Below are 26,374 nucleotides of genomic sequence, written 5' to 3' on the forward strand. Positions count from 1 at the left end.
TCCTCGATCGTCGATAGAGCAGGAAAGCTACGAGGCTTGAAGTTCCCACCAAACCAACTGCAGCTACAAACGAGAAAGCACCGCGCCGGGAAGAGAAACGAGAAAGTCAGCTTCAATTCGACGGAAAACGAGGACGAGGCTCGAGACGAAAACTCAAGGGCAGAGCCAGGAAAGATAGAGCGTACCCAATGCTACCACAGACGTCCTGACTATCGCACTCGAATTTCCCATCTCACTCTCCACCTCTGCGCTCCTCTCCAAAGTCGTCGCGTTGGTCGAACCGATGTCTCCTCCCCATTTCAGCTGAGCGACTCGAGCGTACATCTTGAGGGGATGAAGATATTCGTCGGCGGTGAGAGCGAAAGTCTTGTCTGCGGGAATGGAGGTGTACTCTGGCGAAGAAGGAAACCGAAGCGAGAGAAGACGCGATCAGATCGTGCGAATTTCGATTCGCCGTCGTCGGAGGGGAGAATTCTAAAAATTCAGCTCACGAAGGAAGTCCTTCGTTCCGGGGTAGAACATTCCTCGAATAGGGAAGCTGTAACTGGCGTCGATTCGGAGAGATGGTGGAGCGAGGGGATCCGAGGAAAGATTGACGTGCTGGATCCACGCGGAGAGAGAACTGGCGCTGAAGACCTGAGCGGCGAAGGAACTGTACTCGATGGGTTGATCTGCTCCCGACAGATGATACGCAAGGAACATACGTTAGATGGAAAAGTGGAGGATGATAGGGGAAGGAGGAGAAGAGACGGAGCTTGCCTGGTCGAGCGGTTGAGACCTGAGTGTCGACGCCGAGGACGACGTTGAGGAACTGTAGTTGAGCGAGCGAGACAAGGTCAGTCAGGTAGGATCTAGAGGATTAGAAGTAGATAGATAGGGGGCTCACAGTCGTAAAAAGCGAACAAGCTGAACCGCAAGTCCCTCCGTTGGAAAAGATCACGACGTCCTTCGCCTCGAACGCAGGCTTCGAGATATTAGGAGTGACCTCCAGACCGTCACGAACCTTGGAAAGGACGAAAATGGTTTAGTTCGTTGTATTAACGGACGAAGAAACAGAGAAGAGAGGCTCACACTTCGCTGACAGCAAGCTGCTTCCCGTTGATCGACACCGTCGAGCCTTCGGCCTCGAAGATATCGTAGTCCTCTGGAAGGAAGTTCCCCTCGGCATCGGTAAGACCAGAGAACTTGAAAACTAAGTCCGAGCAAAGACAGAAAAGGGTGGTTTCAGCACGGAATCGGGACGAAGTCGACAAGAACGATCGATCGCGACTCACTCGGTGCGTTCTGCGAGTTGTGGTGAAGAGCGGCGTCTCGGAAGACTCCATGGAAGCCGACGGTGTGTTCCAGTTCCTCTCCAGCGAAGATTCGTTGCCCTGCAAAAGCCGAGGGAGGGAAGTGGAAAGTCGTGAGTCGTCAAGTCGAGAAACTATTGACGCGAAGACCGGAAGACGAACAGAACGAGCTCAGGTAGATCTGCCCTCCTCCGTCGTCGGTAACATCTACGATGACTTTGTTAACTCCTAGGCGCGTTGGGAGTCGAGAGGTCGAAAGAGAGGGAATTTAGTAGGCAAGAAGAGCCTCGGGGGCAGTGAGGGCTTCTACAGAATCTGAAGAGACACGGGAAGGAAGGGCAACAGCCAGAACAGATACGATCAGCCCTGTGCCCGTAAACCCATCAGTTAAGGAAGGAATGAACCTCACAGCTTGCCTCGTTGGGAAAGGAAGGGCGCGTCTCCGTCCGACCTCGACGCGTCCTGTGCTCGCCTCGCCTCCTTCCCGAATCCGACCTTCCTGCAGAGCTCACTCGTTCGACGGTAGCGAGCATCTAGGCGAAGCTGAACTGTTGATGTTACTCTAGCGACTTGCTCGAAAGGAAGAGAGCAGCTCGATCCTGTCCTCTTGCCTCGCTTTCCCTCCTCTCGTTTCAACCGCCTCCAATTCATCCCATCTTCGGACCCCCTTCCAACACCTCAAACATCTCCCCTCCCCCACCCATCTTACTCTCCCTCCCCAAATGCTCACTCCAAAACTTCATCACCACCCTCCACTCTCCCTCCCCTTTCACCATCCCCGGCGATCCTCCCACGAACCTGACCTCCTTCACGTCCTTGAACCCTTTCCCAAACGCTCCCAAATCCGCCTTCGTATAAGTTTCCCCACTCCTATGCAGCGCGAGCACAGGAGTCTGGTTCTCCCTTCCTGGTCCAGGCGTAGGGAGGGAGAGTAGAGGACCTGAGACGGTGACGAGCGAGCCGAGTCGAGTTCCTCTGTCTGATGGTTTGGAGGAGGAGTTAGTGAGGAGAGCGAGTTCGGATGCGATGGAACCTCCTTGACCGAATCCAAAGAGGTGGATGTCGGCTAAGGGCCAGGAACCGCAGGCTGGGGAGGTGAGGTGGGTGAGGAGGGAGGACAGGAGGGCGAGGATGGAGGAAGGGTTGGGGTTCAGGACGGGAGTGAAGTCTGGGATGGTGAAGGAAGGGTAGAACATGAAGGAGGGTTCGTCCAGGAGGGGGATTCTAATTTAGAGACGAGTGGGGAGGAGAATTTGGTTCGTTAAGTCAAAGGAAGTATATAAAGAGATCGAGAGAACGACGAGCGAGCGAGCGAGCTCACTGCAAAGGAGCTTGAACGGCCAGGATCGCTGTTTCAGGGAGGTTGAGTTTCTTTCCCAAGTCGAAGAAGGGTTGATTCGTGTCGCCTGGACGGAATCGAACAAAACAACTCGAGGTCAGCGTGAGGAAAGGGAGAAGAGCGAAGGGAAAAAGGAAAACGACAGAGCTCACCCAAACCGTGAAAGAGAACGAGCAGATTCCGATCCTTCCCATCCCTCGAAGGAGCATACTGGAACTTGAGAGTCGTACAGTTCGGTTTAGGAGGTGGTTTCCTAGTGAGAGGAGGTGGGAGGCTCGAGGCTGAGACGGGAGCAACGGTGATGGGAACGGAGGACATCGTGGATGGGAGGGAGGAAGGGAGGAAGGAAGGAGGTGAGCTCGACGAGCTTTCAGATTCGAGCTCCTCCGTTTTGCCTCCGTCTCTTTCTCAGGATATCAGCAGAAAGTGAAAGGGATACTTGTTACACAGCTTGTTAATGAAGGAGAGGAAAAGCAAAGGAAAAGAAAGCGAGGGGAAAGACTGTCTAAAACCAAGATGGAAGAAGGACGAGACGAGCGAGGGGAGCGGCAAGAGAGACAGGATATACACGAGAACGAGAAACGAAGCCGATGCTTGGAAGAGAGAGAGAGAGAGGGAGGGAGGAAAATAAAAAGCAAGGAGAGCATGAAGAACTGTATCGAAAGAAAGCGAGATCTCGCATGGAGGAGAGTAAAGAAAGGAAATCCGAAACGAAAAGGGAGAATCGAATCTACGAAACGGTCGTTTCAGATCGACACTCCCTGGAGAGCGACCTCGATGGGATCCACGAGAGGAGCGACCGAGTCACTGGCGGAGGTGTTGTGACCGGCGTAGAAGATCTCGGGCGAGATGCAGGCGGACACGGCTCGTCGTTCGGCGACGCTGTGAGGGGAGAAGAGGACGAAGGAGGTCAGTTTCGAGCGAGAAAGGGACAGAAGATGAACTGAAGACGACGCACCTGAGGAAGGAAACTCCAACTTGGAAACTCGAGCTGAGAGAACCGAACGAACGACGAGGGAAGAGGAGGGTGTCAGCTCTCGATTTGACGAACGAGAACAACGAGCCGACGCGACTCACTTCGTCCATCCGAATCCCTCCCTCGCAACAAACTTGAAGTCAACTCCCTGGTTTCCGTACTCGGCGTCGACCATGTGCGAAAGTTTGACAGCATCGAACTGTATCCCAAAACGAACGAGAGAAAAGATCAGTCTCCTCGTCCTTCGAAACGCGTAAAAGCTCGTCTTCGAAACGAACCTTCTCTGGCACGACTCCATTGACTGTGAAACCCCCAAAGACGCTTCGAGCATCAGTCACGGTTCGAAACAAAGTGGCAAGGGGAGCGCTTGAGAAGACTCACAATCCACAAACGCAACCGTCATCAAGTAAACCCATCGGTATGCCAACCTCCTCGCCTCGATCTCGTACCCGTATCGCTCCAGTCCGACCCAAGCCATGATCTGATGAGGTGGCCAGGCGAAAGGGAAGTCTGCGAAGAGGAAGACCCCGAAAGAAGAGAGGAAGTCAAGTCAGCGACGAGGAGCAGCGAGGAAAGAAAGACGAGACGAGAAGGAAGGAGGAAGGAAGGAAAAAGAGGAGACGACGAACCCCACTGCCTGTTGGGCCGCGAAAGCGAGATCTTTCCTCGAGACTCCTCCGTTCCAGGGACGAGACCTCCGATGACTTCGAACTTGGACAGCGAGTATCGACTGTTTCCAAACCGAACCAACCGCAAAGCAAAGGAAAGAGACGACGCGTCAGTTTTTCGATTTCGTCTCCCCACTCCGTCCCTTCCTCTCCCGCTCAGACAGAGACCAGCTACGTACACAAGTTTCTCCGCCTGATCCTCACTCGCACATCCTGCCCACATGGCCCAGAACGCCGTCACACTCTCGTACCTGCTCTGCCTCTTCTTGCTCGTGTCGTAGTCGTAGTAGAGCTTGCTCCCCTCGTTCCAGAGGTACCTGTCGATCTGCTGTTTCCTGAACTCGGCTCGAGCGAACCATTCTGCCGAGGTCTGTCGTTTGGAGGTGGATTTGGGCCAGGAGGAGGTTGGGGTGGCGTAGGTTTCAGGGGAGATGGGGAAGGGAGAGAGAGGGAAGACGTCGTCGAAGGAGTCCATGTCGAGCGAGTCGTTGAAGACGTCTCGGATGGCGGTGGCGATGTCCATTTCGTACCTATAAGGAGGAGGAGAAGGAAGAAGAAGGGGAGGAGGAGGTGAGCTTGGGGACTTGGGAGAGGACGAAACGAACGAGGAGAAACGGAGGGAGGGACGAGAGCTCACTTGTAGAGCAGCGAGTTCAAATCGATCGTAGCGAGGTTGGCACATCGTTTCTCGAATCGGTAGGTCGTATCGTGTCCACTCTGTTTTCCAACCAAACCGCGAAAGAAAAAAACGCGTCGCAAAAGTCAGCTCGAAGCTCGACACTCCCTCGTCCCTCCCTCCCTCCCCCCCCCCCCCCCCCCCCCCCCCCCCCCCCCCCCCCCCCCCCCCCCCCCCCCCCCCAAGATCCCAAGACTCACCTCCCTCACAGCCCTATCATGCATGAAGTACTCGTCCAACTCGGGCTCCTTCAACTCGCCCGCATCGTACGCGTCCGCAAACTCCAACACCGAGATGCCATGCTTCTCCGCAAACGGCTGGAGGATGTGCGTGAAGTGGGTGGCTTCCGTTTCCGGAGGGATCCCGAGTCCGTCAGGTCGATAACGGGAAAGTCCGGTGATAGGGTCCATGCGAGGTTCGGCGACCCAGACGGTGTGGTACTCCTGCGAAAGAGTAAGAGCGAGAGGGTGAGTGGGAAAGGAGAGGGAGACGAAGGGGAGAGAGAAAGGGACGAACCTTGATGGCAGCTTGGATGGCAGCTTTGAGCCAGACTTTGTTCTCCTTGTCTTCGGTTCGGTCGAGCTGGTTGTAGGTTTGAAGAGCCATGTCGGTGAGGAAGGGAGGTTGGGATCGGCAGAGGTACTGTCCGTCGAGAAAGGAAGTCGAAAACGAAGACGCGTCAGTTTCTTCCTCCTTCGTCTCTTCTTCGCTCTCCTTCGTTCGAAGGGAAGAGAGAGAAAGACTCACGTAGCTCCGACTTCCATTGAGGATCTTGCCTGTATCCCACAAAGCATAGGCACGGGAAGGAGTCAGCACGAGTCTCGCAAACGAGCCCAAAACCCCACGCTCCCCTCGAAACTCACCGTAATGCTTGATCTCAAAGATGAAGTGCTCCACCATCCCCTTCGCCATCTCCACCTTCCCATCCACCAACAATCCCAAACTGATAAAGTAACTGTCCCAGTTGTACAACTCGTTGAACCTCGCTCCAGGCACGACGAACGGGATCCCTTTGAAGCTCTTCTTGCCCGTGGTCGGGTCGACGGTCTTGCGCATGGCGAGGGCGAGGATCCCAGGTCGGTCGTTGAGGGATTTGACGAAGGCTGGGTCGGAAGGGTTGGGAGGGAGGAGTTCGACTTGGAGACCGAGATGGGGTTTCTGGCGGGAGCTGGAGAGAGAAAGAGGGAGGGAGGGAGGGAGGGAGGGAGGGAAAGGGTGGGTGTGTGAGCTCGAGTGAGAGGAAGAGAGGAAGGGAGATGGAGAGGAAGGACTCACACTTCTCGGTAGTACTCAGCCATATCAGGTTCTCCACAAGGAACGTAGATCAAAGGTTTGACGTTGCTCGTTCTGTACTCCAAAACCAAACCAAACCAAAAAAGGAAACACAATCAGCCCTCCCATCGTCTCCCTCCCTTCCTTCCCAAGCTCAACCTCCCACCGCCAACTCACCGATTCTTCGGATCCGCACAAATGATCTCCAACCCATCCCCATCGATCCTCCTCGTCAACGAGTTCCAGAACGAGTTCTTGATCATCCTGCTCAGCCTGTCGACCGGGTTCTCGGTCAGTCGAGCTTCGTCGAGGACGATCCGTTTCCGACCGTAATCCCTGGCGAGAGCGAGTTCTTGGAGGAGGTTCGAGAGCATGTAGGTTCCCTGTGGTAGTACGTACACACACGCGTCGAACGAGGTCAGGGAAGCTGCGAAGGGGGAGGAGAAGGAGAAGAAGGAGGGGGGAACGTGGGGAAGGGAGGGAGGGGAGGGAGGGAGGGAGAACTGACCCTGACGTCAAAGGACTTGTATCCGTTGGAGGTGGCAGTCCCGAGGGTCATGACTTTGGGTCCAGAGTCGGTGATGGAGATCTATACAAGATCGTTTCAAAAGAGCGTTTCTAAATCAGCTTGAGCTTCGAGAGAAGAAGAGGAGAACAAAGAGGAGGAAGGAGAGAAAGAGAGAGAGAGAACGCACCTGGAAGTCCCCATCCGTGTCCTCCTGCTCCAGCACCAACCTGAGCGTCTCTTCGACGTCGATGAGGAACCGTCGAGGGGCGGATTTGGTGATTTCATCTAGAATCCAACCGAAAGCAAAGCAAAAAAAAGAAGGATCCTGTTGAGATTTCGAGGGAGGGGGCTGAAAGAGAGAGAGATAGAACGAAGTAAGAAAGAGAAAAGGAAACGAACCGTGACTCAATCTCCTCTGTCTGTTCATGAGGTCGTTGTTGATTCCGACTCCACCTCGAGGAGGAGCGGCCTGTATAGATAGAAAGAACGAAACGAGAGAGAGAGCATGGTTAGTGGTTGGAGAAGGAAAGAAGAAGAGAGGGAGATGGTGTGTGCGGGAAGGAGGGAGAGCTCGTTCGTTATCTCTTCCTTCTTTCTTCTCTTGTTTCCTCCTTGTCGTTTCTTCACTAAAAGAGAAAACGAAGAGCAAAAGAGCGAGAACTGGACTGTATGCGCCCTTCTTCTTCTTCTTCTTCTTCTTCTTCCTCTCCAGCCCGAACCCAACCCAACCCTTTCACCTCTCACCCCCTCCCTGCCTGCCTTGCAACGCTCCCTCCTCACTCACCGAGCTATACGTCCTCCCTCTGGAATGAACCTCCTTCCCTCCATAGTACTCGGAAGCATCCGCGTTGAACGCTGGAATCTTGCTGCTCGGAGGAGGAGCGGTCGTGAGAGGGGAAGCCGTGAGATGGGAGGTAGCGGGCTGGTGGTCGTCGTGGAAGAGAAGGGAGTGCGACGTTTTGATCTGGGGTCGGGTGGTGCCCATCGCGTGAGAAAGGGAGGCTCTTGCTGCTGTTGGGTTGGGATGGGTGGGATGGGCTGGGTTGGGGAGAGGGAGAGGGTTGAAGGGTCAAAAGCAAGGAGGAGGATTCAGGCTGGGGGAGATTCAAAGATTGATTGATGACGATTTCTCGCAAAGGGGATCTGTCCCTTTTAGTTTTCTTTTGTTCTAGCACGTCCATTCTAGTAAGTAAGAGAAAGAGGTCTATTCAAGAGCTCGAGACTCGTGAGAAAAATCTTTCGTCGTTGCTTCGAGAAATCTCGGATCCTGTTTGAGTGGAGAGCTTCAAGCCCAAAACAGCCCTCCCTCCCTCGCCTTCTTCATTGCTCCTTCCCCTCCCCTCCTTGCCCCAACGAATAGATATATCCCTCAGCCGAGCAAACCAAAACCAAACGAGCTTTCGCGAAGATTTTTTCGCTAAAGCTCGACCTCTTATCTAGCACTCCCTTTCTCTCTCTCTCCGAGCGTCGTTCTCCCTCTCTCGTCCGAACGAACTACTAAAAACCAAACCTCGATTGAGATCCGCAAACAAAAACGATAGACTAGACTAGCTCTGGAACTATTTACTCATTCTAAACCGTCCCCCTCCTCCCTGAAGAACAACTCCGCCTCGGAACCTAAACCAGAAGAAGCGAGGAGAGGGTAGCCTCGGTGGCGACGACCTGCGAGGCGAAAACCAAAACGCGACGGTCAGTTTCCTTCGTCTCTCTCCTTCTCTCTTTTCGACGCGTCCTCCCAACTCGACTTCCGATTTCCAGAAGACTGGATGGAAGGAACCAGTTCACTCACCTCCAACGCCTGCTCCACCTCCAACCTCTTCCTCGCCTCCCTCAACCAATCCCCCGCCAACGTCCCCGCCCACCCTTTCAACGAGTTGACCTCCCTCGCCGCCCCGTCCAGATCCTTCCTACTCAACCTGTCCTCCGCCCTCGCCAACACACTCGCCACATCACTTCCCTCCACGTTCCCGGTCTTCCTGAACAGCACAGGCGACAGGATCGCGGACGCGAGGTGGGAGAGGACTCCGGAATCGGCTGCTTCAGGGACGAGCGCGACCGAGCGGATTCGAGGCGCTACTTTGGTTGTGAACCAGTAGGTGAGGTCGGGGAGGGTTTCGACTCCGGTGGAGGAGGTGGAGACGGGGATGGAGGAGAGCGCGGTGGAGATGGTGGAGGGGGAGGAAGAGGAGGAGGAGGAGGAGGAGGAGGAGCGGGAGAGGGAGGAGAGAGCGGCGAGTTGGGTGGTGAAGGGTTGACGAGGGGTGTCGATGGCGGATTGGACGGCTCGGAGGGCGGACCAGAGAGTCTGGGGAGACGGACGAACGAACGAGAGAACGAGAGAAGGAAAGAGAGAAGAGAAAGTCAGCGATGGCGGCGTTTGAAGGGACGAGAAGAGGGAAGAGGGACGAACGTGAAGCTTGACGTTCTCATCGAGAACAGCCGAGTTATCGAGAGTGACCTTCTCGAGATCTTTCAATCCCTTCTCGAGTCCCTCGAGCTTGGAAAGTCGGCCTCCTCGCTCGGTCTCGACCTGGAGCTTGATCTCTCGGATCCACCGACGTTGAAGCTCGATTCCTTGGGCGAGGACCTCCTCCTTCAGTCTGTGCAAGCAAGCGAAAGAAAGACGAGCAGCAAGAATAGGAGTCAGCCTCGACTCTCAACGTATCGATACGAACGACGAACAGAAGAACAGAAGACACGAAGAAAGAAAGGAGACGCGTCCCGAAAAACTCACCTCTCGTTGATGATCTCACTCTGAGCCTCCAACTCCCTCTCCAACTTCTCCCTGAACACCTCGACCAACCTCCTCCTCTCGTCCTCCACCACACCCTTCCATCCTTCCTCCCTCTTCTCCAACTCACTCTCCAGAACGTCCTCCCTCCTCTTCACCTCGTTCTCAAACTCGACCCTCTTCCTCTCCAACCCAGACTCGAGCTCCTTCTTCGCGTCCTCCTGGACCTTCTGCAGTCGTCCTCCGAGCGCCTCGAGGTCTCCCACGGCGTTGTCGATGAGCTTCTTGGCCTGCTCGGCGGAGGTGTACGACGAGGTGGTGGGGAGCTTCTGAGGGGCGTGGGAGGAGAGGTAGGAAGCGAGGGAGTCGATGGTCGAAGCGAGTTGACTGATGATGGGTTCCGAGGTCGAGAAGGACTGGACCTTGGGAGCGATGAGAGGGAGAGTGTCTCCGTTGGAGGAGGAGGAGGCGGTGGAAGACCTGGGGACGAAGTAGCCGGGAGGGGGTTCGAATCCGAGAGGGAGAGGTCCTCCAGTCCAAGGAACCTTGTCTCCAGCAGCGACGGGAGCGAGATCCTTCTTGACTTGTCCAACAGCGTCCTTGACCTCCTCGACCTTGGACTCAGCCTTCTCCTTCGCCAATCCCAAAGCCGACTCGGCCTGGTTGACGAGATCCTCGACTCCCTCGCTCCAAACCCAAGCTCGAGCCTTCTCGGTCTCGACCTTGGTCGCATCGAAGATATCGGCAGCCTTCTCAGAAAGGACTCCTCCAGCGGCCTTGATGTTCTCGATTCCCTTGAGAGCCTCCTCCTTGAGATCGGCGAACGAGTGGGGAGTTCCAACGACGGCTTCCTTGAGATCGTGAGCCTTCTCGACGACGACGTCCTTGATCTCGAGAGCCTTCTTCTCGACGGCGACCTCAGCGGCGGTGACCTTGTTGACCACGTCCTTCTTGAGCTCCTCAGCCTTGGCCTTAGCCTCCTCGACCTTCGCCTCCGCCTCCTTCTTAGCCTCCTCAGCCTTCTTCCTAGCCTCCTCGGTCTTCCTCTCGAGAACGAGCTTCGAGTCGTCGACGGCAGCGAACGCCTTCGCTCGAGCGTCCTCTCCCTTGGTCGGAGTCGAAGCCTTGGAAGCCTCGAAGTCCTTAGCGGGAGCTTTGACGGCTCGGTCCTTGACGTCGGAAGCGTACTGGGTGATGGGCTCAGCAGCAGAGGCGGCTTTGGCCTTGAGGTCGGAAGCGGAGGAAGACATGGACTTTTGGAGGGCGGCGAGTCGTTCGGAGGAGTGGTTGGGGTTGGTGGAGGTGGGGGGAGGAGTGAAGGTTTGTCCGGTGATTCCTCGGTAGATAGATTTGGAGGTGCTGGAGTTGAGGGAAGGGAGGTAGGGAGGAGGGAGGGAAGGGAGGGAAAGGAAAGAAGGGAAGGAAACGAGATGAGCTTCGGCGCTTCCTTCCTTCGTTCTTGCTCGACCTCCCATCCCGACGAGTTCCAAGAAAGTATAAAAGCGAAGAGAATGCACTCACTCTGCGACCTTGTTGTACGCATCTACAGCAGAAGCGACTCCAACCTTATCGAGTTCATTGTCCTCGGCCCAATCAAAGATGGCTCCTCCTCCAGGGATGTACTGAGTGTAGATCTCCTCGAAGGTGTCGTTGTGAAGAGCGACGTAGGTAGCGATGATGTACGAGTTGAGGCTGTGAAGAGCGTCGAACAAGAAGGCGTTGAGATCAGCTTGAGGCAAGACACGAGGGCGTTCGGGAAGGAGTCGAGAGGAGGAGGAGGTTGGACGAACACTGTGAACAAGATCCAACCCGCCTTTCCCTTGTAGGAACCCTTCTTCTTCTGGTGAAGCTCGACGGGAGTGATGAGATTCGAGTCCGAGGGAGGAGGAACGACAGGGACGACTGGGATGGAGGCTGTGGCCTGGGAGGTGGGAGTCGCGACGGTAGGGACGACTCGCTTTTGAACGACCGAGTTGGGAGCGGTCGCTGTAGGGATCGTAGCGGAAGCTGGGAGAGGGGAAGGAGTAGCTCCAGGAGGGATCGCGTAGGACTAAGAGTGAAAGAAAGGAAGGGAAGGAAGGAGAGGTGTGAGCTTTGGGCATTGAGAAGGGGAAGGAAGAGCGAGATGGGTTCGTCGGAAGGAGAAAAGAAGGGAGGCGAGGACGAAGAGGAAGCACGAGCTCACCCTAAGAGCCAGAGGGAACGATTTCGAGCAAGCAGCGGAGCGAGCAGAGAGGGAAGCCCGGTGGGCGAGAGAAGTCGAGATAGGCATCTAAAGAAACACCCGAGAAGAGAGAAGGGAAAAGAAGGAGGGAAGGAAGGGGAGGAGGTCGACGTTGAAGGAGAACGAGGGCTCAACTCGGAGTTGTCGGGTCGTCATCCCTTTTCCATGCTTCTGTTGTTTCAAGAATATAGATTTGAGTACGGATATGCTCAAAGACGACGAGACTTCATCTATTCGAGATGAATACATTCTTTCAAAGCTCATCCGAGGCTACAGACTGGATTGTCTTTCCGTCTCCTCTCTGACCGGGTCGATCCGCGAAAGAACGAGCATCCTGATTCTCTCCCCTCCTTCAAAAACTATAATACTAACTACCCCAAGATGATGAACGAGAAACTAGAAACAACGCTCTACTCCTGGGCAAGAAGCCAAGCGAGGTACTCGGGGAGCTCAACGGCCTCAACGACTGGGAAGACGAGAACGAGCAACGAACCAACGAGGCGAAAGGAGTTGGGTCAGTTCCAGTCGTAAGATTCAGAACTTCGGAATGTACGGAACCAGAGAGAGTACTCACCGATAGGCATGAATCCGTGGTAGACTCCACAAAGCTCGGAGCACTGTCCGAAGAAGAGACCTGGAACGAACGGAAGGAGAGTGGCGTCGAGGTTGTCAGTTTCGGTCTCGTCCCCTTCTCTCCTCGTTCCTCTGTACCACTTCCTTCAAGAGGTATATGAAAGATGACTCACCCTTCCTCTCGATAAGCGTACTGGTCTGGTTCAACCTTCCGGGCATGGCGTCCATCTTGATACCCAGGGAAGGGACAGCCCAATCGTGGATAACGTCGGTCGAGGAAAGGATGAACCTGGTGTGGGTCTCGATGGGGAGGACGACTCGAGCGTCAACGTCCAAGACTCGAGGCTGTCCGTCGGCGATCTCGTTATCGGGAATCATGTAGGAATCGAACGAGACTCCAACCTCATCGGCGTGGGCGAGGAGGGAGGTTGTGAGGGATCCGAGGTTGCTGGAGAAGGGTTGGAAGGAAGAGAGGGTTCGTTCAAGAAGTAAAGGGAGGAAGTTCGGAGTTGGTGGAGGCAGGAGATCGGTGGGTTGAGAGGGGATCCGTGTAGGGAAGAGGAGAGTGAGGTGTCGATGAGGATGGTGGGAGGAGGAGGTAGGACGCAACGGGATAGGAAGGAGGGGGAAGAAGAAGGAAGAGGACAAGGTCAGCTCACTCGGCCCTTCTTTCCTTTCTCCCCGACATCGAACTGAAAAAGAACGTACGTCTTAGCAGAGGCAGCGAAGTCCTTGAGGGTGAGGTTCTTCTCGTTGAGGTAGTTGTTGAGGTTGTAGGCAGCGAACCTGTTGAGGAAGCGTTCGATCCGAGAAGCAAAGGTCAGCTCGTCCTTCCTCTCCTTCTCACATTCGTCTGCCTCTTCCGTCCTTCTCCAAAGATATAGTAAAGAGAGATCGAACTCACGCTCCGGAAGCAGCGAGCATGGAGTTTCCAACGAGGGAAGCAGAAGGAGCCGATCGAGGGGCGGAAGAGAAGGCCTGCAAGAAGGGAGGAGGGAGGAAACAAGGAAAGGGAAGGGATTGAGAGAGATGTGAGCTGATTGGTTTCTACGTTCTTCGACTCTTTAAAGCGATATCGTGGGAGAGGATGGAAAGGGGGTGCTTACCCTGGAGGGGACGGTCTTAACGACAGAGGCAAGACGGGAGGCGAACATGGTGATGTGAAGTGGGATGGAAGTTGGGAGGAGAGAGGGAGAAGGGGAGCGGCGAGAGGGAGAGCAAAGTGGGCAGCGCAGCGTTCGCTCAGGACGAAAGAAGTCTTCGCTGTTCGTTTTTTTGGAGAAGGAGGATGCGAGGACGAAGCTCAGACGGAGAGATATCGAATAGAGCTAGATTCGTGTCGAAAAATGGAGAGGAACGGAGCCGCGGACGATGAACGGCGCGTCTCAGGGCTTCCATCCTGCTCTGCTCGACCTTTCTCTCCTTTCGTCCGAGAAGCTCCCAAGAGACTCCACAGCAGAGATACGGCTGAGAGACGGGACTTGATGTCCTGGTATCGAAGACGGGACGAAGAGCGAGCCGAGAACTTGCGAGGAGGGACGACAAACGACGGCGACGACGAACGACGAACGACGGAGGTGGCTGGTAGGTTCCGTATAACATCGACGGAGAGGCCATAGCGAGAGATGTTAAATTCAGCTAGTGAAGCTTAACCGAGATCATGCTCGAAGGAAACTAGCGAACACAATCTCCTGATCTTCCTCCTCGTTTCTCGTCGCCAGACCATCAGTTTCGCTCTCGGACAAAGTCACTGCCTGCGTGTTCTCCCTGAGCACTGGGACATTTTTCAAAGGTAAGCAAGCAAAGCACGATTTCCGAGATGGTACAAAGCGAGGGACGAAAGCGGCAAGCTCGAAACGGCTAACAAGGCGAGTCGAACTGTCGAAGCAAATGGGACATACAACAAGCACTGGAGAGATTTAAATGGGAGATAGGTAGAGTAGCAGTGAAGATAACGGAGGATAAAAATGAAGAAGGACGAAAGGATCTGGCTCGACCTAATCTAGCCGACGCGTCGAACGCACATCCTCTCCTCTTCGAAGACGGGCTCGTATCCAGCCCTGCACAGTCAAAGGGTTGGACCTGGTAAGCCTTCAAGCAGAATATACTTCCAAGTAGAGCAAGAAGCACATACGTACCGTCTCAACACGTCCGAAACTCCAAGCTCGAAGTTTTCGACCCACACCTCCTTTGATGTCTGCAGCGACTGGACGATGATGGCCACTGCGTTGGAGAGGTGCTGCTCTGATAAGTCAAGGAGAGGCGATCCGAGAGGGCTGAAGAGGGGAGGAGTGTTGAAAGCTGAGGAGTGGAAGGAGGAAAGAAAAGCGAGACGAAGAGGTTCGAGCTCAGCTCTCCGACTTGGGAAGGAAGTGATGAAAGCCGATACGGACCTAGAAAGAGCAGTTGAGCAGCATCCTCGAGAAGTGTTGATCGTGCTGATGGGGGAGAGGCGAAAAGAGCCGAGGTTCTGAGAGCGTGAGCGTGTCGGATTTGAGCTGTCGAGTTTGACGCGACGCAGTTGCGAGTCAGTCAACCGAGATCGTCCCAAGCGTGCCTTTCTTCGCTATGAGAGAAGAAAAATTCCTCACCGAGTTGATCCTCTCCGCCTGAACCTCCCAGCAAAAACTCAGCTCCGCTCGTCGCCGTCTTTCTCCGCTTCATGAGCTCCCCTCTCGACACCTCGCGCATCTTGACGACCTCGTCCTCTCCTCCTCCCATTCCCGGCAGAGATCGTAGTCTCGCCTGGACTCTGCTAGATGGTCTACCGTTCCCACCAGCCGTAGACTCCCTCCTCGCGTTCGATCTAAGCTCCCAGTCGTGAACCTCGTCCTGCCAGAGCTCTGCCGAGGGACGAGTCGAATCGACCTCCATTCGCCCTTGTTCGTCGTCCTCCAAAGCACTCCCGTCTGAAGAAGATCGCGTCCGCTTCTTGTTCCGACTCAGGAAAGGCGAGAATAGGGCTCTGAGGAGGTGAGGTTGCAACGACGAGGAAGGCGAAATAGATCGTGAAGGAGGAGGAGCTGGTGGAGGGTTCGCAACAAGGAAGGAAGTCGAGGAGGAGGAGGAGGAGATGAAGGGTCGTGTGCAAGTCGGTTCGGTTGCCCATGACGCGAAGGATAAGGGGAGCTGGTCCATGTTGATGAGGTTGGAGATGAGGTTGAGAAGTGGAGGGAAGGAGGTTGGTGGTTTGAGGAGAAGAGAGAAGAAAGCGAAGAAGGAAGGAAGAAGAGAAAGAGGGGAGCGAGCTCGGTGTCGTTTGGTTCAGCTCAGGGGTTGAAACGCAACTGACTCGGCCGGACCTGAGGAAGAGAGATCAGATTTTCAGTAGGGAAGGTAGACAGATCTCGAACGTGTATTCGTCAATAGCTAGTCGTGAAAAGGGCAAAAGGAAAGGCAGTGAAACAAAAACGAAAAAAAACAAAGAAACTCAAAAAAGTCGACGCGTCCAATTTTCCCTCTTTCTCCCTCCTCCTATGTAATCCCTCGCTTCTCCTCTTTCCTTATCCTTCTCACCGCAAACCAAATATCCCTTCGGTTACCAACGCATGCTACGACCAAAACCTCGCTCAGTACCTCTTCTCGGACATCGACGGAGTGAATCCGAGAGGCGACGCGGGAGTCGAAGGCTGATGGTAGGTTTGAACGTGTACGCTTGGAGCTGGGGAGGAAGCACCTTGAGATCGAGCGTAGTCGAGGGAAGGCATGATCGAGGAGGTGTGGGAGTCGGCACTCGTTGGGCCTGAACGAAGGTGGATGTTGGGGCCGATGGGGGAGGAGGATCGTTCGTAAGGGTCCTTCTTCTCTCCGAGCCATGGCGACCTTGGTGGTTCCTTAAACTCTGGACTCGAGGGACGGTACGCCATTGGAGTAGGAACGTCGTAGGCTGATGAATAGGGTTGGACGGTAGGAGGTGGTCGAGACGCTCCTCCGTCGTTGGTCGGGAGGGAGAGCCCGCCAGAACGAGCTTTGGCTCTTTGGTGACGGTAGAAGAGGTACGAGGCGATGGCGGAAAGTACGGCGACTCCCCCAAGAACACCTGAGAAAAAAAAATCCGATGTTAGCCCGAACTTCGCGTCGGAGGAGGAGAAGGAAGAGGAGAGCAACGAACCTCCAACGATGGCTCCGATGCTTGTCTTCTTCTTCTCCGCTTCTACCATCGCGTCGAAAGACATGACGGGGAGCCGATCCGGACCATACTTTGAATGGAAGCAGGGACGAGAGTCAGCCTGGAGCGAAGAAGGAGGGAGGAAGGAAGAGGAAGTGAGGAAAACTCACGTAGGCGACGGAGAGGGTGAGATTCGGAGGAGCAGCGGAGGTGAAGGCGGTATCGTTACAGGCGTAGATAAATTCTCCAGATGATCCGGGGTTGCTAAATCGACAACGAAGCAGGAAAAGATCAGAAACGAGGAGAACAGACGCGACCCGCCGCTAGTATCCGGAAGGAAAGCGGGCTTACCACCCGGGGAAGCGATCGATAGGCACACCCAATCCTACAGGCTCGTTAGGGATCTGGATGGTGAAAGAGGGTAGAAGGTCGCGTCAGAAACGCAGTCTCGTTGAGGGAATCGGAGGGGAAGAAGGAAGACGAACCATCGCCTTCGACTGAACGCAATTTCTAGCAGCGACGGTGTTGATGTCCTTCATTGCTGCAGTACAGTTCTCAGTCTTTACTCCGCCGATAATTCGAGAGCCTCGACAGGTGGCTCGAGTTTCGAAGACGTCTCTGAAAAGAAGCAATAGAAGCGATCAGGACGAGTTGAAGGGCTCTGGAGAGGAAAAAGGAAAGGCTTTACTTGAGATAATCGAAGGGCCAACCATTCAGGAAGTCCGCATGAAGATGGAATCCAAGTGTGTCTCCAGTCGAAAGCGAGAGAGAGTTGGGTCGGTACGGGAAGGAGGTGAGGTTGAATAATGTGCGGTACTCTATCCTCGGAAGCCGAATCGGATGGCTGCGATTCGGTGCAGTCGCAGTGGGGTTCGTCAGGACGTCAGTCGGAGAGACTACGGGAAGAGTCTTGAAGAGGCAAGAGAGAAACTGACGACGCGTTCGTACACTCGACCCAGTCATCACCAAGGCCCATTCCACTGCAAGACGAAACCACAAAGAGATTAGACCTACGCGAGAAATCGGTTGTCAAAGACGAGAGATCCTACTCACAAGATGACGCTTTGGCGCAGAACGAGGAGAGACGACGCAAGTCAGCATCGACGAAACGAAAAACGACGACGCCAGAAATGCTTGAGGAGATCAGAGCTCACTGTGCGTTAAATTTGGGACCAGGGGCTCCGGGAGTGAGATCCTGTCCGTTCCAGCACCTTTGAATGAGAAGGAGAGTTGAGATCAGCGATGCGTCGAGCGAAGAGAGAGAGAAAGAAACGAACCAAGGGAAGGTGATAACGGCGTCGATGTAATCGCAGGACTTGTTAGGGAAGCCATACGAGACTTCCATAGGAGATCCATCGGAAGGGGTGCACTCGTACCATCTGGAAACAGGGAAAGAACAAAGGTCAGGAGTCGAGACGTAAACTGACCGAACGAAAAAAGGCTACCAACATCCACGAGTCCAGCTTTCCTGGTCCAGGGGAGTACGTCTTCCTTGTGATAGATCCAGAGAGCATCTCGAATCCAGGAGGGCTGAAGAAAGGCATAGAAGAAAGAAGGAGAAGGGTTAGCAACGTGAATGAACGAAAGACGCGTCGAAAAAGCGAGGAAGCAGCAAAAGACGAACAATTCGGTTACGCTCCCGTTGGTGGGAGGTCGAAGAAGGTACTGGGAAGGCGAAGACGCGATTTTGCAGTCAGAAGATGCACGTGCGGTCGTCTGAGGGAGGGGAGAGACAGGAGAGCGAGCGGAAGACGAGACCTACAGTGATGTTGGTGTTCACGATGGGAACAGCTGACAAACTTCGGTTCTCCCAGACGTGGTAGATAGGTCCGAGCCTTGAAAGAGATAAGAGGAAAATCAGCTTCAAGCCTCCTGGGTCACTGTGGCACCGCTTCAAGTGAGTTTGATTCGCTTCGGTATGCGATGGAGGGAGGGAGGGAGGGAGGAGGAAGAGGACGACGCGTTCGTTGGGCTCTTGATCGTTTCCGTTTCTCGCTTCCCTCCCTCGCCCTTCCGATGGACAAGCTCCGAAACGGGTCTGCCCTCCACCACCCACACCGAACCCTTTTATCCCAACCCCATCTTCACCAAGCTGGCAACAGCCGGCCGTCTCCAGCGCTCAACCTCGTCGCCTCGACTCCAGCTCCTCCCCTCTCTCCCGACTTCACCTCCCTCCGCTTCAACTTCCTTCCTCCTACATCCACAGAGGCTTCTGGGACTCCCTCTCGACTTTCGGCGGCTACCTTTGGGCGAATGATTCGCTCCTCAAAGTTCGGTGCTTCGATCTAGCGGTTCGAGTTCGAGGCGATAGAGCTCACCAGTAATTGCTCTTGTCCGTTTCGATGGGCATGGTGGTACATTCGCTCTTGACAGCGGAAGCCCAGTTCGTCGAGGGACCGAAGTTCGCTGAGAACGATGAGAGGGAACGAAGAGGAAAAAAGGAAGAGTGTCAGGCGCGATCGATCCGGTTCGCTGAACCCTCCTTTCCTTGGAGCCCGACAGAGAACGATACTCACATCCTCCTACGATAGCATGCATGTGCGAAGAAACACCTCCGAAGGTAAGGATGGGATCCAGGCGAGTGAAGGCCAAAGTCTTGATGTCTTGGAGAGGGAGAGGGAGAGGGAGAGAGGAGGGGAAGGTTAAAGGAGAGGGTTTGGAAGTCAGCTCGACTCTTCCATACGATAGTGAGGGTCGAAAACGTATAGATGGCTTGCTGATACGCACTGGGTTGAGAGATGACACTGCGAGAGAGCGATGAAGAGGGAAGAGAAACGTGGGAAAGGACGGCGGAGCGATCAGCCTCAGCCCCGGCCTTCAAGCTCGTTCTTCTTCCTCTCCTTTTTCCTCCAGTTTTCTCTTCGAACTCACTCATTCTCAAGTTCGTACGAGTACCGTTGACCCTGTACGTTCCCCGCGAGCGATACGAAGAGAGACGAGACGAGGAGGGCGAGAGAACGCATCGACGGTTTGGAAAGGAGGGAGGAGGGAGGGCTGAGGTTCTTGGAGTCTGGTGAGGGTTGGAGGTGAGAATGCAAGCGAATCGCAAGACTCTGCTATGTCTTGTTCGGATCCGTTCGTGTTCCTGTGCTGGGAAGATTTTGAAATGAGCTTCCAGACAGGAGGGACGGGAAGCGTCGTTCCTGGGTTCGAAGGAGGGAGGGGAGGAGAGCGAGCGTGAGGTTGAGGTTGAGGAAAAGTTTGAGTGTTGAAGAGAGGTATAGGAGAAAGAGCTGCTCACAAGATCGAGGACCATATAGAGAGATCGAGGAACCAAGGTGTTGGGGCAGAGCTTGGCGAGGAACCGAACCGACGGACGGTTCCACAAGGGAAGAAAGTTCAGCCTCGTCGAGCTCCCCTCCTTTCAAGTCGAAGCTCAGCAGCGAAGGGCGAGGGGCTCTGGTGAGCATGAAAACGAAGGAGAGAGCTCAGGTAGATCCACTTGTCCAGTAAGATCTGCACCAGCGACGCGAAAGACGACAGCGGGAGGCTCAAAAGAAGAAGGAAGGGAACCTGAGCTCACCCTCCCTCCTTCCCTCGATCTCTCGGCTCTCCTTCCTCCCCTTGCCCTATTCTCAGCTTGGAGCTTCACCTAAACCTCTCGACCCAACGAGGCACGTTCGCAAAGCTCGTTCCAGCTCAGGATCATGGGACATGGCCGTTGGAAGCAGCTCCCATCCGCTTCGAGTCCGAAGCTGAACTCGTTCGTCGTCCAGGGAGGGTCGTCAAGGCTCCCCTTCCTCTCCCTCCCCCTTCCTTCTTCGCCTCTTTCTTTTCCTTAAACGGCTCCAAGAGATTCGTAGATTTCACATATTCAGAGAGCAAGCAAACGTAGACCGGAACGAACGAAAACGAAAATCACAAAACGAAACTCCGAAACGCGTCCTCCCTCCCTCCCTCCCTCCCTCCCTCCCTCCCTCTCTCCCTCCCTCCTCAACCCACCGGCCTCCCAGCAACAGTCGTCACCTCCCTCAACCCTCCATCCGACCACCCCGAAATCCTCCTCCTGTCCGCTGCACTTCTCGCACCTCCAGGCGATCCAGGTCCTCCTCCTCCGAAAGCAGAACCCAAAGGACTCGTCGGAGGCGAAGCTGAAGTCGACCTCTGCGTGTAGTTCTGCACCCCTCCTACGGATGGATCTGGCGAGTAAGAGGGAGAGTGAGAATAGTCGACGGAGGGTTGAAGCTCGTTAGACGAGGGATGTTCGACGATCGAGTTCGACGCGTCGACGAATCCCCCGCCGTAGGAGCTCTTTCTCTCTGCGAGGGAGGGAGCGGTGGTAGAAGTTGGAGAGGAGATCCAGGAGGGTTTGAGCTCGTAGCCTTCGGAAGGCGGGTTGTGGTTGCCGTTCTTGGGTTGAGGTTGGGTTGGTGGGAGAAGTCGCGATTGGGCTTGATGCTGACGTCGAAGTTGACGTTTTCGACGGAAGAGGAGGAAGATGAGGAAGGATGCAAGGAGGGCTAGACCTCCTAGAACACCTGCAGGAGGGAAGAGGAAGAACGGAAGGGAAGAGGAGTGAGTTCGACGCGACGACGCAAACAGAGAGAACGTCGACGAACCTCCAACAATAGCACCAACGTTAGACTTCTTCTTGACGACGACGACTTGGGAGGTAGCGGCGAGAGGAATTTGATCGGGTCCCCACTGCAAGGAGAATAGATAAAGCGAACGAGTCAGGGAAAGTTGAGATCGACGCGACGAGGGCAAAGTTCGAGTTCGTCGACTCACGTACATATCCGCTTGGGTGAGGTTGGGTTGAGTTGCAGAGAGATAGGCGGCACTGTTACATCCTGGAATGTGATCGCTGGCGAAGACGGTATTGCTGAGCGATCGAAAGAAGAAGAAAAAGGACAGAATCTTCGTCAACGTTACAACGTCGAGGAGGAAGAGAAAGGCGAGGAGGAGCAGCGGAATCCACTCACCAACCCGGGAACCCAGGGATTGGCGATCGAAGACCGACTTCCTCGTTAGGGATCTGATGTTCGAGAAACGAAAGGAGAGGTGAGCTCAGTGCTCGAAGGTCGAACGAGGAACGACGCGAAGCAGGAACAGTCTCGTGTTCCATCCCTCACCCCTCTCCTCTACTCCAAACCCAGCACTCCTTCCAGGATTCCTTCGTCCCTATGAAGCAGAACCAAGCAAAGACTCACCTCCGGCCCCTCCTGCACGCAACTCCTCCCCGCCGCTGCATCAAAATCCTTCAACGCCTTCGTCGAACAGTTCGTATCACCCGTCCCTCCGATCTGCTGAGCTCGACACGCAGCTCTCGTATCGAACACGTCGTTGAGATAGTTTTGCGGCCAGGCGTTGAGAAAGTCCGCATGGAGGGAGTAGCCGACGGTGTCTCCCGTGGAGAGAGCGAAGGAGGAAGAGTTGGGTCCGCGGTAGGGGAAGGCGGTGAGGTCGAAGGCTGTTTCGTAGGAGATTCGAGGGAGACGGATGGGATGACTTTGGGAGATGAAAAGAAAGGGAGAGTTAGAAGAGAGAGAACGGGGAACGGAGGGTGGTGCGACGATGGGACGAACGAGGAAGGACAGTTGACCCAGTCGTCTTTCGTTCCCGTTCCGCTATGAACGAGCAAGAACAGATTAGTTAGCTAGCTGCTACACGAAGTAAAGTCTGAAAGGTCCAGAGCGTCACTCACTAGGCGACGCTGGAGCAGATGAAGCGAGGAAGGGAGAGGGAGAGATCAGCGACTCGACGCGTCGAAATCCGGAGCGCTCGAAGCTCGGAAGCGAACTCACTGTGCGTTCGTCATTGGACCATCGGCTCCAGCAGGTGTGAGATCCTTTCCGTTCCAGCACCTGCACAGATCAAGAGCATCCCGTCAACGTCAGATCGAATCGAAAAGAAAGGAAGAGAGAGAAGAGAGCGAGAGAGAAACGAACCAAGGGAACTGAATCGAAGCGATCAGAACCGAGCACTGCTTATCGGGGAACTCGTAGGACTGTGATATTTCAGATCCATCGGTTGGGTGACATTCGAATCGACTGAGATGCAGCCAAGAACGGAAAAGAGGTCAGAGGTGAGGTGACGAGAGACGCGTCGACGAAAGCGAAACACTCACATCCAAAAATCAGCCTTCCCAGCCACAGGGTCCGACGAATTTCGTGTTGCCGATCCGGCGAGCATTTGAAAGTCTCTGGGACTGTGAAGCGATCGTGGCGGATGAGCGAGGAAGAACGAAAGGAGGAGAAGAGGACGGGGAGTGAGTTCGACGAGTCGAGAGAAGAGAGAAGGGATGGGGAGGAAGAAGAGAGAACAAACAACTCAGTCACGTTCACCCCGTTCGTAGGAGGTCGAAGAAGGTACTGCAAGAAGCAAGCACGAAGTCAGCTTCGTTTCGCTCGACTTCTCACTCGAGCTTGAAAAGAACTAAGAAGGCGCCGCGACGACTCACAGTGATGTTGGTGGTCAGGATCGGAATGGCAGACAAGCTTCCGTTCTCCCAGACAGAGTAGATGGGTCCAAGCCTCGTTAAAAGGAAAACAGCTTCAGCAGAAGTTCGGAGGGAGGAAATGGAAGCAGAAGACGCAGAAGGACGGCTCACCAGTAGTTTGATCGATCCGACTGAACGGGCATCGTCGTGCAGCTGCTCTGAGTCGCAAGGTTGTAGGTCGTTGATCTTCCGAAGGCAGCTTTCGGTGAGGAAAGGATGAAGCGAAGGAGAGAAAGAGGAACAAAGAACGAGCCAAGGAGGGTCAGCTGCACGTCCTTCTTCGACGAGAGAGTGTTTTCCGCACTCACATCCTCCAACGACAGCATGGGTGTGATTCCCGATCGACCCAGGATTGACGATAGGGTCGAGTCGGGTGTAGGAGACGAGTTTCACGTCTGGAGAGTGGAGTGAGGGCGGGAGCGACGCGAGGAGAAAGAGGGAGGAAGGTTGGGACGAGGTCAGGTACCGAAATGACCTTGAAGGAGAAGAAAAATAAAGAGAGAGGAAGTGAGACTGACTGGGTTGAGAGATAAGGCTGCGACAAGAAGACGGACGAGGACGGAGAGACGTCGAGGAAGAGAGAAATGGAACAGCATGAGCTCTCGTTCCTTGAGGCCAGCATCTCCTTCTCTCGAAGAAGGTCGTACAGAACTCACTCGTTCTCAACCTCCGCCGCTCGGACTTTTCCCGCGCGTCGAAGAAGGAAGAAGATGGGAGCATAGAGGGTGTGAAAGAAGAAGAAGAGAGCGAGGGAACGCATTCTTGAAACCAGAAGGCGAAGAGACGATGGAGGTTAGGAGGAGAAAGGGAGGAGAGTTGGGAGCCGAACAAATGAACAGAGTTGAGGCTGTCGTAAGCGGCGGTGTTTCAAAGAGGCAAGGCAGTCCCAGGGGAGGAAGAGAAAGAGGGGAGGTCGAGAGAGGAAGGAGCTCAAGTGGAGACGCGATTGATTCTTGACGGTATTCTTCGACCTGAGGTAGACTGAGCTTGGGAAGAGAGGAGGAGAGGAGAACGATAAGACTTCATGGACGTTAGCTAGAAAAGAAGGGAGAGAAGGAGAGGACGAAGTCGAAAGAGGGGAGAAGGGAGGAAAGACAGCCCGGCGACTTCTAAGGGTTGAGTCTCAGTTTTTGTTCCCTTCAAAAGGTTACGCTTCTGGGTTGAGAGAGAAGAGAAGTCGAGCAGTGTAGAGAGGAGCAGGATGGAGAAAGAGGACGGAGGAGGGAGGGAGGAAGCGAAGGTGTTGAGCTCGACCGTTCGACGTTCGCCTCCTTGGTGCTGCCGTCCTGGCGGCCGTGCAGATTTCTTGAAGCGAGAAACTTGGGGAGGCTCGTGAGCGCGTCCCGAACGAATCCAAGCCAGAGAAGAAAGGGGAGAAAGATGCAGTTGGAAGGGTCAGAAGGAGAGGAAGAAGGGAGGAGGGGAGGGTTGAAGAGACAGACCCGCAGGGGCGAGGGAGGCAAGACTTTCGTCCCCCTCCTTTCTTTCAAGAGGAGTTCCCTTTTCTTCCCTTACCTCTCGTCCCAAAACTCTCAAGGTTCGCAAATCTTTGACCCCCTTACATCGCGAGGACATCCACCCACAAGCAGAAACTCACGCCCCTTTTTAATCTTGTTCTCGTTTCCTTCCTCGCCCCCCTCCTCCCAACTCGCTCGTCAAAAACTCCCTTCGACCTCACAATCGCTCCTTCCCTTCCCCTCTCGACCTCCCTCCACTCAACAACAACTACAAACCTTGGCATATATAGATGTCCAAGCGTTAGTACTCCCTCTCCTCTACATCATTTCGACAAGCAGCTCTTCGTGGATACGGTCTCGGGGAAGGAAGGGGAATGGAGGAGGAGGGTTGGAGAGGAGGGAAGAAAAGAGGACAAGTGCTGCAGAGGAGGGACGGGTCAGGCTCGTGGGATTCGGTTGGAGGGAGTAAAGACGAGCGCATACGGTAGAGGGGTATAGGGAGAACCTATGGTCCTATAGGTGGATTCGTAGGAGGATACCACACCTCGGGAGGAAGCAGGAAGGAAACCCCAACACCTTCACCTCGACCAAACCTCTCCTCCTCCCTTCTCTCTCTCTCGCCAAACCTCTGCCGATCCCCTCGCCAAACACCTCAACCCTCGCTCATACATGCACCAGCGGATCTCTGACCACTCTCCTTCCCCTTTCATCTTCTCCCTCTACAGCCCAAGCCGCCGGAAACAAGTTCAGGATGACCCTCGGTTCGTTTGACCTCTCTTCGACCTTTGCCTCCTTCTCAAATCAAAGCTCACCTCCTCCCCCGCTCTTCTTTCCTCTTATGCAGGTCTTCCCGTCGGAGCCGTCATGAACTGCGCTGATAACTCTGGGGCCAAGAACCTCTACGTTCGTTCACCTTCGCTCTCCTCTTCGTTTCAATCGAAGCTGAAGCTGACAACCTTCGTTTCCCTTCCCTTCACCTTCATCTGCCGCTTCCTCTCTGGTCTTCTCTCACTACCCTCGCCTACTACCACCTCACCACAACCTCTCACCACTTGGGCCTTCCCTCCTCCTACCTTCGAACCAAACCTCTCGCCTCGCTTTCTCCCTCAATCCGTCACCTTCACCTCGAACCCTCCCCATCCCTCGACTCAACCCACAGGTCATCTCCGTTGTTGGTTTCGGAGCCCGACTCAACAGGCTTCCTGCCTCTTCCGCTGGAGACATGGTCATGGCTTCCGTCAAGAAGGGAAAGCCCGAGCTGAGGAAGAAGGGTCAGTTCCACCTCCCTTCCTTCACTTCGCCGTCCTCCCTCCTTCTCGTTCCTCCTTCCTTGGAGCGCCGAACGAGATGAGAATGGGATTGGCTTCCCTACGAAGCGTCAAGCTGACGCTTTCTGTACTTTCACCTCTTCTCAAACGAACAGTCATGCCCGCCGTCGTTGTCCGACAGCGAAAGGCCTGGAGGCGACGAGACGGTGTCTTCCTCTACTTCGAGGATAACGCCGGAGTCATTGTGCGTTCACTGTTCCCTTCTTCTCCTCTCCCACACCCACGTCACACCCAACTCCTCCCTCCTCGCTTCAAACCCGTGCTCTCGTCTCTTTCCGTCCCGCGTCTCTCGAAACTCGAGCTCACCTCTTCCCCTCCTTCTTTCCTTCGCTTTCCTTCGTTCAGGTCAACCCCAAGGGAGAGATGAAGGGATCGGCCATCACCGGACCCGTCGCTAAGGAGGCCGCTGATCTTTGGCCTCGTATCGCTGCCAAGTTAGTATCACCCAAACCTCGCCTCCTTCTTTTCGTTCGACCCGAAAGCTGACCTTCCCCTTCTCTTCTCTTCGTGTTACTTCTCTTCGCAGCTCCGGTACCGTCGTCTAAACGCTCCTCTCCCATTCGAGAGTTGTTTAGGTTTCGGTTTCCAGTGAGGAGGTGGAGGTGTGGAAGGAGGGAGATGGATGAACATGTCCTTCGAAACGCAACAAGTCTGGGTTCGGAGGGAAGAGAGAGAGAGAGAGAGAGTGGGTAGTATGGAGAGAGGCAATGAACGAGTGAACGGGACAGCGTTCTTCGTTGACAGCAGTAGACTTGATGTCGAGAAGGAGGAGAGGACGAGGAG

The 26,374-nt window shown here is 54.7% G+C and overlaps 7 protein-coding genes across 7 annotated transcripts; 1 reads left to right on the plus strand and 6 right to left on the minus strand.

Moving 5' to 3' along the window:
- Positions 1–1,719: 1,719 nt before the first annotated feature.
- BDY24DRAFT_174917 (alpha/beta hydrolase) lies at positions 1,720–3,085 on the minus strand. The gene is made up of 3 exons (XM_076636281.1): positions 2,784–3,085; positions 2,614–2,698; positions 1,720–2,516 (listed from the first exon to the last, which is right to left on the minus strand). Exons 1-3 carry the CDS (start codon positions 2,947–2,949, stop codon positions 1,940–1,942), a joined length of 828 nt encoding a protein of 275 aa, XP_076493691.1. The 5' UTR covers positions 2,950–3,085; the 3' UTR covers positions 1,720–1,939.
- Positions 3,086–3,166: 81 nt separating this feature from the next.
- Positions 3,167–7,791, minus strand: BDY24DRAFT_399356 (alpha,alpha-trehalase). Its single transcript, XM_076641816.1, has 18 exons — positions 7,516–7,791; positions 7,131–7,200; positions 6,919–7,016; positions 6,732–6,812; positions 6,401–6,606; positions 6,227–6,298; positions 5,815–6,119; positions 5,699–5,727; positions 5,468–5,593; positions 5,152–5,394; positions 4,913–4,992; positions 4,455–4,805; positions 4,237–4,337; positions 3,989–4,117; positions 3,886–3,908; positions 3,709–3,806; positions 3,590–3,622; positions 3,167–3,513 (listed from the first exon to the last, which is right to left on the minus strand). Exons 1-18 carry the CDS (start codon positions 7,714–7,716, stop codon positions 3,378–3,380), a joined length of 2,382 nt encoding a protein of 793 aa, XP_076493692.1. The 5' UTR covers positions 7,717–7,791; the 3' UTR covers positions 3,167–3,377.
- A 435-nt stretch (positions 7,792–8,226) lies between these two features.
- Positions 8,227–11,978, minus strand: MIC60 (Mic60p). The gene is made up of 7 exons (XM_076641817.1): positions 11,648–11,978; positions 11,253–11,512; positions 10,984–11,154; positions 9,466–10,821; positions 9,142–9,331; positions 8,521–9,036; positions 8,227–8,393 (listed from the first exon to the last, which is right to left on the minus strand). The coding sequence occupies exons 1-7, from the start codon at positions 11,732–11,734 to the stop codon at positions 8,349–8,351; spliced, it is 2,625 nt and encodes an 874-aa protein (XP_076493693.1). The 5' UTR covers positions 11,735–11,978; the 3' UTR covers positions 8,227–8,348.
- Positions 11,979–12,000: 22 nt separating this feature from the next.
- On the minus strand, positions 12,001–13,493 carry BDY24DRAFT_399362 (cytochrome c oxidase subunit II). The gene is made up of 6 exons (XM_076641818.1): positions 13,366–13,493; positions 13,164–13,237; positions 12,968–13,045; positions 12,433–12,707; positions 12,261–12,320; positions 12,001–12,152 (listed from the first exon to the last, which is right to left on the minus strand). The coding sequence occupies exons 1-6, from the start codon at positions 13,411–13,413 to the stop codon at positions 12,097–12,099; spliced, it is 591 nt and encodes a 196-aa protein (XP_076493694.1). The 5' UTR covers positions 13,414–13,493; the 3' UTR covers positions 12,001–12,096.
- Positions 13,494–15,001: 1,508 nt separating this feature from the next.
- BDY24DRAFT_399366 (uncharacterized protein) lies at positions 15,002–15,419 on the minus strand. Its single transcript, XM_076641819.1, has one exon. The coding sequence runs from the start codon at positions 15,366–15,368 to the stop codon at positions 15,066–15,068; it is 303 nt and encodes a 100-aa protein (XP_076493695.1). The 5' UTR covers positions 15,369–15,419; the 3' UTR covers positions 15,002–15,065.
- A 206-nt stretch (positions 15,420–15,625) lies between these two features.
- BDY24DRAFT_399368 (uncharacterized protein) lies at positions 15,626–19,645 on the minus strand. The gene is made up of 18 exons (XM_076641820.1): positions 19,609–19,645; positions 19,239–19,510; positions 19,095–19,111; positions 18,884–18,970; positions 18,686–18,773; positions 18,130–18,202; positions 17,992–18,032; positions 17,817–17,897; positions 17,645–17,746; positions 17,522–17,578; positions 17,421–17,429; positions 17,303–17,347; positions 17,056–17,211; positions 16,853–16,985; positions 16,719–16,771; positions 16,538–16,631; positions 16,371–16,458; positions 15,626–16,298 (listed from the first exon to the last, which is right to left on the minus strand). The coding sequence occupies exons 2-18, from the start codon at positions 19,328–19,330 to the stop codon at positions 15,829–15,831; spliced, it is 1,686 nt and encodes a 561-aa protein (XP_076493696.1). The 5' UTR covers positions 19,331–19,510; positions 19,609–19,645; the 3' UTR covers positions 15,626–15,828.
- A 4,642-nt stretch (positions 19,646–24,287) lies between these two features.
- Positions 24,288–26,237, plus strand: BDY24DRAFT_399375 (60S ribosomal protein L23). The gene is made up of 8 exons (XM_076641821.1): positions 24,288–24,343; positions 24,554–24,563; positions 24,989–25,024; positions 25,108–25,166; positions 25,423–25,534; positions 25,687–25,775; positions 25,937–26,025; positions 26,118–26,237. The coding sequence occupies exons 2-8, from the start codon at positions 24,554–24,556 to the stop codon at positions 26,134–26,136; spliced, it is 414 nt and encodes a 137-aa protein (XP_076493697.1). The 5' UTR covers positions 24,288–24,343; the 3' UTR covers positions 26,137–26,237.
- The last annotated feature ends 137 nt before the right edge of the window (positions 26,238–26,374 follow it).

Source organism: Mrakia frigida (assembly GCF_051309035.1).
Source record: "Mrakia frigida strain ATCC 22029 unplaced genomic scaffold BDY24scaffold_32, whole genome shotgun sequence".
Classification (NCBI taxonomy): Eukaryota; Fungi; Basidiomycota; class Tremellomycetes; order Cystofilobasidiales; family Mrakiaceae; genus Mrakia; species Mrakia frigida.